The sequence below is a fragment of the Asparagus officinalis genome, chromosome 1 (genome assembly GCF_001876935.1).
Source record: "Asparagus officinalis chromosome 1, Aspof.V1, whole genome shotgun sequence".
Classification (NCBI taxonomy): Eukaryota; Viridiplantae; Streptophyta; class Magnoliopsida; order Asparagales; family Asparagaceae; genus Asparagus; species Asparagus officinalis.
This window is the reverse complement of record NC_033794.1, coordinates 10,631,195-10,641,642: the sequence shown is the minus strand read 5'-3', so window position 1 is coordinate 10,641,642 and position 10,448 is coordinate 10,631,195. Positions and strand designations below refer to the sequence as shown.

General features: G+C 43.7%; 1 protein-coding gene across 1 annotated transcript in view; it reads right to left on the bottom strand.

The window, feature by feature from the left end:
- LOC109849491 (probable inactive 2-oxoglutarate-dependent dioxygenase AOP2) overlaps positions 9,372–10,448 on the bottom strand; it is a 3,959-nt gene continuing 2,882 nt past the window's right edge. The window contains exon 3 of the mRNA XM_020419335.1: positions 9,372–9,867. Within this exon, the coding sequence (XP_020274924.1) occupies positions 9,601–9,867 (267 nt within the window). The 3' untranslated portion in view covers positions 9,372–9,600. The remainder of the gene's footprint in view (positions 9,868–10,448) is intronic.

Sequence of the window (10,448 nt, the reverse complement as noted above, 5' to 3'; positions counted from 1 at the left end):
AGGTGTTGGGGGAGTCGCGACAATTCCCAGTTCTGCCAACGTCTTTGAGGGAACGGTTTTGTTTGCTCCTAGTTGCTCAGAAGCATCCGGATATTTGTAGTGATATTCATTCCCACTCCGTGTTGCAAAGGCTTCCTGTTCATCTTCAGAAAGCGGGAAGGCTGGGATTTCCTCGTCGTCTTTTCCTGGAATAGCAAAAGCTCCATAACAAGACTTACCTTTTCCTTTTGACCTCTTTTTGGAAGAGGCTCCGGTCCATTGTTCATCTCCAACCAAATCTGGATGAACCCAAAGAATCTCACCATTCGGGGCCGTGTGTGGTACAAGTCCCTTCTGGCGCTGTTTATGAGGATCATCGTTCACGGTCTTCACCGTTGCATTTATTACCGGCTCATGCTGGAACCAGTTCAAGGGAACAGAACCGAAGCTAATCGATACTGCATTTGCACCCACCTTCTTCTCCTTAGGTTGTTTCATAGTGATGACCCCAACATCAATCAAAGCTTGAATCTTATCCTTAAGGGCGTAGCACGACTTGGTAGGGTGGTGAACTGCTCTGTGAAACGCGCAATATTTCGGGTCATTAACCCTTTTGGCGTCTTCCTGATCTTGGATTGGCGGCAACTTAATCTTATTGTTTTCTATAAGGTATTTAAAAATACCGGGAACTTCATCTTCCTTGAATGAGTAAACCTTCGGGAATTTTGGTTCCGAAGTCTTCTGTTTTTGAGGCTGTTGTTGCCACCGTGACTGTTGAGGCGCCCTCTGCTGCTGCTGTTGCAGTTGCGCTTGCACTTCAAATGTTTGGTTCGTATCTACTGCATTCACCTGTGCTTTCCCTTTTCCCTTAGGGACAAAATTTTGTTGCGGGGCTGGTGCCGTCGTTTGACCTCTTTCGGCTTTTTTTCTCTTGAGGAAACGTTCGGCTCTTTCCCCTCGGACCTTCAAGTCTTTCCAGGTCTTAGATGGTGCCATTCCCATAGCTTCAAGAATATCCAATGAAAGATTGTTATGACAAGTCTCCAGAATAAAGTCTTCACTAATCGGATCCCTACAATTCATGGCCTTGTTTCGGAATCGCTTAATGAAATTCTCTACTAACTCTCCGTCCTTTTGTTTCTCATCAAATAATGTCCCGATCGAGACCTCAGTGTCGTCGTCAAAGAAATTTGTGAGAAACATATCCTCCATGTCATCCCAACTGGCGATGCTCCCCGGCTTGAGGCGGCGATACCAATCGAAGGCTGCTCCGCGAAGAGTGCCGACGAATGACCGTACCATCAGAGGTTCGTTCCCGGAGATTATTCCCAAATGAGACTTGAAGTATATTAAATGCTGCGTGGGGGAACCCTTTCCATCAAATGGCGTGAAATTGATCAAATTGAATTTTGCTGGATACGGGATTGATTCCCACTCCCTTGGGTATGGGCACGGTATTCCAGACCTTTTCACTTCCTGAGCATTCATCAACGCATTGATCTTGCTCTCCAAATCCCTCATCTTCTTGTCTTCACTCGTATCTGTCTTCGAGTGGTTTCGGGGAGAGGTAACGTGGTCCTCTTTCGTATTGTTATCATCCGAAGGGCCACCCCCATTATTGTTATTGACGGGAGGGGTGTTCATGTTGACATTATCCTCCCCTTCTCGATCATTATCAGCTTGGTCAGGATTGTTACGACGGCTAGTCTCTCCTTGATGAGTTGTCAATATCGCAATCTGTTGGTCATGCATTTCTCTCATCTGCTGCATGGCCATTTCCATTTCGAACTTGAAGTTTTCCTTCTGCTTAGTCAGGGCATCCTCAAGTATTTTGGCCATCTGTTCAGTGCTAATCATAAGTGACTCATAAGACTGTCCTGCACTTGATGCGGTGTCATCGGAGGCCATCGCCGAGCAAGCATCCGAGCCGGCATCCGAGTATACCTCCGAAGTTTCATCTTCTGAAGGAAGTCCCTTCTGTATTCTTTGGTAGTTCTTTCGCCTACTGGTCCCTGTTCGCAATCGAGTCATACGTTGGGACACTTCGGTGAACTGATCCGGACTGAAGTGTCGTGTTGACTTTCCTCTTCCGGTCATGTTAACAGATACTTTTAGAAATTCATCATCTTGGAGAACAACTCTCTTCTTTCGGAAACGTCTTGGTCTGGATTCAGACGTTTTGGTGGAGATTCTTTCAAATACTGAAACTCTCTCCGGGGTGGTCTTGGAACAGCAACATTCTGACAACACTGCCTTGATGATTTTGGCACATGGACAGTGAGAATCTGTTTTCCGGGCACTCATTTTCCTGGATTTGTTCGCACCCCCAGCTTGATAGTACAACTCGTCAGTTTGATGACTGGAGCAACCTATCGTGTGTTGGCACGACTTCCCAGGTATAACGTCTTCGTCTGACGAGTACGTTTTCTTCTGAGGATACAACGCTTTGTTAGCATTTTCAGGAGTCGCATGTCTAAGGCGACGTTTTTGTGAATGTCGGCCCTCAACAGGCTCCTGGATTTCAACACGCAGTCCAATGCGGTCATTTACGGGACTTTTCCCGTTATACCTTCTCTTCCACTGCTTAGGATGACGACCTCCAGCCTGACAATGTGCTCGAGATTCATTCAATCGGCCTAAGCGCTCTTTGACCGGAGTTTTGCCCCGATCATCGGGTGAAGGGCCAAGGCGATCTTTGATGGTCATCTTGAAATGGGACAAATCCACACTGTCACAAATCTCAACCGGAGGTGCGGAACTCGATGGAATCGAAGAAATAGGTGCAGGACACTTTCTGCCTTGAATCTGTTGCGAGTCAGACTTGGGTGACCCGCAAGTTGGAAGGTCGGATTTGGACGACCCGCAAGTTGGAAGGTCGGATTTGGACGACCCGCAAGTTGGAAGGTCGGATTTGGACGACCCGCAAGTTGGAAGGTCGGATTGGAGTGACCTGCGTTTTGGCGGGTCAGATTGAAGTGACCTGCGTTTCGGCGGGTCGGATTGAAGTGACCCGCGCTTTGGCGGGTCGGATTGAAGTGACCCGCGATTTCGCGGGTCGGATTGGAGTGACCCGCGTTTTCGCGGGTCGGATTGGAGTGACCCGCGATTTCGCGGGTCGGATTGGAGTGACGACATTTCTCGACATTTTGCGCCGTTTTAACTTTGGCCCCATACTGCGCAGTTTTGTGGTTATGTTCCACTCCTTCTTCTCCATTTCTTTGCCTCTTGCAACAGAATTTTTCTGTGCGAGCAATGCGTGGCGTTTGGAATCCTCTTGGAAGAGTTTATCGGTTCCTTTTGACGCGAACCCTATCGTCTTCATGTTAAAAGAGCCTGCCACTCCTGTTGTGGTTGGCCGCCTTCACTTTCAGCATCCCCCTACATAGCGACTCCATCAACTGGTCCAAAGCTTTTGCCAGTTGCTGCGAGGCTTACTCGCTCTGACTCCCCCCACCATCTTTGATAGAGTGGGCACATCCTCCGAAACAGTCGACCTTTGCTTAAGGGTTCAGATCTAGTCTTAGCCTCGTCGACTGCCGACGGGCTTTGTAACCCACGGTGCGCCGGTGGCCGGAAATCTTCTTCTTGCTTCTGCAGTTGAAGTCCAGCGGTCTCTGGAGTAGCCTTCTGATTTGCAGGAGAGGCCGATCTGAGGAGGAGGACAAGTATCCTCTACTTCGCTGTCGAACTCAATATCGACCTCGTTCAACCTGATCCGGATCGAGTTGCGACACGTCAGCCCTTCCGCAGAAAGCTGCGTCCCACTGTGTCGCAGCCGTTTTTTCGTCAAAGTCACCTTAGTCATGATTCATTAAACTTAAGCAGTTAAAATGAATTCAATAACAAAGAACAAAAGAATTACAACTTCTTAAAAAAACGCAAGATCGTTTACTGGCTCTTGCTTGCGTGGCATGCGTCCTGGTTAATCCGTGACGACTCGAATCAGATCCGGTCAGAAAAATGGCAGAGCTCTACCCTCACCCAAGGGTATTTGCTTGAAGTCCGGAACGCAAGGCGAGTCAGGGCCTTCCAGAGATTAAGACAAAGCCTAATCCAAAGACGCGGACCGTACGAGCTTCAGATCCTTCGAACAGCTTCCCCTTCCCGAGCTTCACCGGATCTCGGCCTTGCGAAATTTCGTGCTCCTTCCCTCTCCAATCAGCACACCTCTCCTCTTGATAAGATCAGATCAGAAAATGGGCCTTTGTCATATTTAATAGGCTCAAAATGCGTTATTTGGATAAGAACAAGGATTGGCCCATTTTAGTCAACAGAAGCCTAACAACCACGTTTGAGATACTCAAAGCAGTAAGAACCCTGGAACCGACAAACCCTGAAGAAAAACAATTAACCGTCAAAACGTTGAGACATTAACCCCTTACGCGCGGCAAAAAATCTGACCTGCGCTCGCGCCCGTCGAATAGATCCGACCGCGCTGCGCGGTCGGAAACCATCCGACCCGCCCGCGCGGCCTTACCGGCGTAAATAATCCCACCGCGCTTGCGCCCCCTGGCGGAATAATCCGACCGCGCATACAGCCGGTCGATCATCCCGACCCCCGCTGGCGTGGAATCATCCGACCCCGCGCTGCGGTCGCGAACATCCGACCGCGCTTGCCGTCCGATTGATCGTCCCGGATCATTCCGTCCTGCGCTTAGCGCGGGTTCGCCGACGTTCTCCCTTTTTTTTTTGTTTCTTTCTTCCGGGACTTGTTCTTGTTGCGTATTCGTTCGATTTGTTGACTTGTATGCTTCGTCGCGAGACCGATCGTCGAACGCGCGTTGGTTAACATACGCGTGCTGATCGATGCGCGCGGGCTGATTGACGTGCGCGAGATGATTTGACGTGCGCGCGCTGACCGGCGCGCACGAGTTGGTTGACGTGCGCGCGTTGACCGGCGCGTACGAGTTGATTCGACGTACGCGCGTTGATTGACGTGCGTGCGTTGACCGGCACGCACGAGTTGATTGACGTGCGCGCGTTTGACCGACGCGCACGAGTTGGTTTGACGAAGCTTCTTGACTCGCCCATTCATTGCTTCGAGTTTCGTGCGGGCTCTTGTAGACAATTTTAGACGCCTACAATAGTATGGTATTTAGAGGACATGACTTTTTAAAATAAATAGTGAGTATGAACAACCAAATTATGAAGTTTTGAGAATTTATGAACCAATTTTGTACTCATTACTAATCTCCCGTGTAGATAAGCCAAAGCATCATTTCATTTATTGATATAAGGTTGACAATAATTTTTGTATAACCTATATTTTCTTGTTAATATAGTTCCAACAAAAGTTTCTCATACTTCGTAGCTTTCCTTAGTGTTTGTCCAAAGTCCAGGATAAAAGAGAAGGACTACATAGCGTAGCCAAATCTAACAACTAAATATAATATCTACGGCAAGATGGATGATGATAGCCAATTAAGGATATGTGTACGTTCATCAATGTGCTGAAATGAAATTGGATATATTTCTTCCGTTTGGTTGGCCAAAAAACCAAGAAACCACATTATAAAAGACTCATTTCCTATAAACTTTTTTTTTCTTTAGTTTGGTTCCCACTATGAAATCAAGGAGGAGGGTGAGGTGGCACCTTCCCATTGGTTGATATGGCTCCAATTCTAGGAAACTCAATTTCAGAGGTTTTATTAAGGAAATCACTTGAAAACCTATTTATGAGTTTTCTTTGTCAGATTTCCTTTTTCTGTTTTTTTTTTTTCTTTTATCCCTGGGGAAGTCAACCAAACAGCCCCTTAGAGCAATTCCAACCATTGGCTCTATTTTGGAGTCCCCACTAAAGCATATTCTAAGAAATATGCCAAAATAGAGCTTTGCAACTCCAACCACACTCCTCTATTTCCAACTCCATTTCAATTTCTCTCAATTTAACAATTCTTTTACTTATTTTTAAAATATATAAAAATTATAAACTAATAATTAAATATGACATAAGTGGAATATCTAAAAGTAATTTTGAATGTATTGTCATTTCTAATTACTTGTTTTGTAATTTTATATTTCGATATTAGTCTCATTTTGAAGGTATTGACGAGACATTTCCAATGATATTATTTTTATTAAAAAATATTTAATATATTAATATATATATATATACAGATTTTAAGTAAGTAAAAAAAATAATAGGATACAGTGGGAATAATAAAATGTTGTTAAGAAGATTTGAGGGTTAATATTGTCTTTTTTGGGGGGAATAGTAAAATGGAGGAGGCTGCATATTTGGAGAAAAAACTCCAAATATGCAGCTGATGGATTGAGTTTGCAGCCGAGCTCCAAAATTTGGAGCTCGGTTGGAGTGTCACCGGGCTGCATTTTGGAGAAATGCAGCCCGGTTGGAGGTGCTCTATACCTACAAATATTAAGAACAACTCTGCATAACTTTCTTCTCTGCCTACATGACTTAGTACATAAATATGAAAAACATGACCTTGACATAACTTCGTACAAATGTTACATCAAAACCCAAAACTACAAACTCTTTATTGCCCAAGTTGAGGATAAAAACTTAGACATCACGAATTGTGTACTTATGTGTAGACGGTAAAAAATACCTCTATGGGTCTACAGGAAATTTGCCTACGAGAAGAGCTCGCACGCCCAGTTCTCTGGCACGGACCTAAACCGCGTAGACGTCGACTGTACTCAAGTCCAGGTTCGCCTAACGGTCGACTCACCAGCACGAGTCAGGGTCGATCAGGATGGCGGAAATTCGCTCGTCGCTCAACTCGCCTGCCCGAGTTCGGAGTCGAATCCGCCAGCAAGCCCCAAAACCGTCAGTACAGCTGGGTATCCACTACCCCACGTGCTGAGATGGACCTTCCCATCTCTCTCGACCCGAAGGGAGAGAGAGCACAGTACCCCAGGACCGTCAAACGGCCGCCCACAGTGCACACAGCGCGAAGGACTGGACAGGCGTCGAGTCAACCTGAGCATTCATAAATGCGACTCACCTCGGCTGTCTGAGCCAAGAGCTGGATCCGCCGGCACTCGGCAAGCTGGCTAGACCCACTCGAGTACTATACACCTACTTCACCGCCTCTCCTGACCGGAAAGGAGAAAGCGTCGTGCTCAAAGCACGCCGGGCGGTCACGCACAGTACAAGTGATCGGACAGACACTTCATCGATCTGCGAACTCATAAATGCGGTTCATTAATGCTGGTCAAATCCACTCGGATAGCAGTCGTTTGTTACCTCACATACAAGAATGGGCCTTCCCATCGTAGGTGACAGGACATAGAGCACAATCCCTGGAATGACCGTTCATGGTATCGAGGAACGGCAAGACGTCTCTGAAGAGGATGTGGTCACATCCCACAATTCAAGGAGAAGTCAAGCTGTCCTTCTTTCATTTAAAAACCCCTTCCAGCACGATGGAAGAGAGGTCGCTAAACTTGGAGAAAAAAGAGTTGAGACCAAGCTGTTAGCAAATCCTTGCATTACAGCACTGCCGCCTAGTTCTGAGCTCCGATCGCCGACGAACTAAGCAGGCCCGAACTCCATTGCCCCGAGCTTCTACTGCGAACTGAAGCTCTCCAGCAACCTCATTCAAACGGTCCAAGGGAAGCAGACTCGACCCGAGCATCGAGCGAAGCGTCCTATAGCCACCTAAAGTCCCCACACAAAACAAAGAGGGCCTTCCCTCTGCTTCTGTTGTAAACATTTGATTTGTTAGTTTGTAATAAGCTTTCTTATAAATACAAACGAAACTCCTTTCTTCGGAAGAATCAAATTTTCACCCTACATTATGTCACTAATGCATCACACTTATCACTAAAGAATCCATATCAACATTGGCTTCATGTTAAATGATGTTTCTGCGTCTTAGACTCTTACAATTGTTTTACTTGCACTCGATTGGCTTCGGTCATCATCAACAAAAGACAGAAGAATAGGGGGAAATAATAGAAAATAAATGGTAGCAATAGTTTCATTCAGAATACTTTTGGTTGAAACTCTATATAAGACTCTCTGTACAATCATATGACGTAAAGTTTTTGAGGATGGTGATGAAGACAGTGGTTCAGAGTTTGAAGATGAAGTTGAGGAGGCTAAAGATGAAGAAACAAGAGAACTATGATAAGATGGACAAGACAGAGAGCATGAGGGTGGAGATAAGGAGCAAGAAAGCTCGAAAGATCATTGCAGACACGATGAAGATTAGCAACTCTCCTGGTCAAAAGAGCTTTGCCCATAACTGATATTTGTAATAATATTCGTGGATACAAGTTTCAATAACTTCGTCTACTCTCTTTTTTCCTTTTTTTTTTTGGTCACATGTTATTAGAAGGTTGTGAATTTGAAGTTACAGTAAAGAGGTACATTGAGAAGGAAAAAAAAGGTATATTGAGGGTGAGAAACAGATGAAATTCTTGAAATATCAAGAAACTTTATAAGGATGAATATTGTTAATTGAAATTTAATTTTAGAATGAGCTTGGGTATAGGCTTAACAAAACATCCATAGATAAAAAGAAGATAATTTTTCAGTCTATCAGAAGTTCTTTTTAGAAACACCAGTTCAACAAAAATTGGTATATAAAATTTAGAATTGAAAAACTTATTCATGGAGGAAGATTCGGTCACGTATCTGTCTTTATAAAATATACAATTCCAAAAACAAAAGTTCATAAAAAGATTCAGTCTGAACCACAAAAGCTAAAGCCTGGACGGATAAGCAAACTTGAACTTTAATTTCATTGGAGAAATCTTGGGAAAAACTATTAATAAGAGAGTTTTTAATGAATAGGGATAAATTGGCAGATCTCAATCTCCTAAGTCCGAGGATTAACAAACTGAATCTCTTCCAGCAAAAGAGCTACGTTTTCTAATTTGGCTTAATCAACAGATCACCAAATTAATGTGAGTTTGATCATCCAGACTCTAACTACAGAGAATCTAGTGAAAGTTTGGCAGACCAAACTTCAGGATTCCGTTTGGCTATTTTATTATTGGGTCTAATTGATGCTGCAGAAAATTTGGGAGAAGAACCTTTGTTGTTGGTAGGCATCTTGTTAGATTCACAAGGATCAACTATTAAGTTAATATAGCCATAGAAATCATGCGTTTTATTTTCATTTACTTAATTATTTTTTATGTTTGCTTTGCTTCATTCTTAAAAGGGTTAAGAGGACCATCCAGGATGTAAAACAATGACTTCCACTTCTTTTCAGGGAACTTCCAAATAACTTTGATTCCTCCAACGCCTACTTTTCACTATCTAAATGATTGAGGAGGAGGAAAGAGGGGGTGTCAGGTGTGGATTGGGGTTTCACTCTTGCTAGTTGTCCTATGCCCAGCCAAATGCAGCCAAAAGGTCATTTCTACGTCATTGTACCCAAATTCTAATTTCTTTCATGCTCAGCAACTTCCACATATATAGTAATTATACAGAAGCATATGATTTCACAATAGGATTGGAACATGGTTAATGTGTAAGTACACATTATAGGTATTGCAAATCAAACCAAATGTCAATATCCAGTCTACTTACTTTGTAAGTGGAACACGGACGTCATATATCTTCATGAAATAATCGATAGAGCTGCTGCCAAATAGTTGTTGCCTAATACCGGTAATCTCAGAGAAGAAACACTGTAAATTGTTTTAGGCTTCCACTTTACTCCTAACTCCACAATAACCTTCCAATGGGTTCTTGCATTTTCTTCCTTCTTCAGAGTAACGAAAAGTTATGTAGTCTTTATACTTTAAAGGCTTAAAAAGCAAAGGATGATCACCATCAACTAGCTCTTCTAGAGGTTCCAGTAAATAGTCATCACTCGGTCGTGTCGCAAAAAGAACAGAATATCTTTTCTCATCCCCAATCATGTTCACACGATGGATGGGAGGTTGGAATTTTCCGTTGGTCCATACCTGGCCAAGATTAGCAGATCTTTCATCAAAAATGATTTATTCGGCAACAACATGGTCAAGCAAAAAACAACATTTTTGGCTCTTTTTCTTGAGTTTATATGGAGTCCAAATAAAAACAATGAGTCATTGGAATGTATATAATCTTCCAGAAGAATTCTTTTAGTTTAAATGTGTCAACGCCATCTTTTTCCAGCAAGAAAAATAGGCTTCTTTTCGAGTGTAATCAAAATTGAGGGGAAAATAAGAAAGAGATTCGGAAAACATTCAAAAAGAAAAGGCTGGGTGTTACGAAGTAGATGATATCCTGAAGCAGAATAATTTCTAGATATCAGCCAAGTTTCTGGCCAAACTATAAAGAAGATGAGAACTTTGCAATAAAAACCTATTAGTCATCGCTAGGCAATAGATGTAGCTGTTCTAAGTCATGCACTTAATCACATGAAACCAGTGACAGGTATTCTACGCTAAAAAAGTCTCTTGCAATGGGAGGACCTTATTATCCCAATTCCTCTTCTTTTCTTGTTTTCCTGTGGCTCATCTTTTCCTCTTCGCCTTGCTTTTTTTTCGGTCGGTGCGTGGTT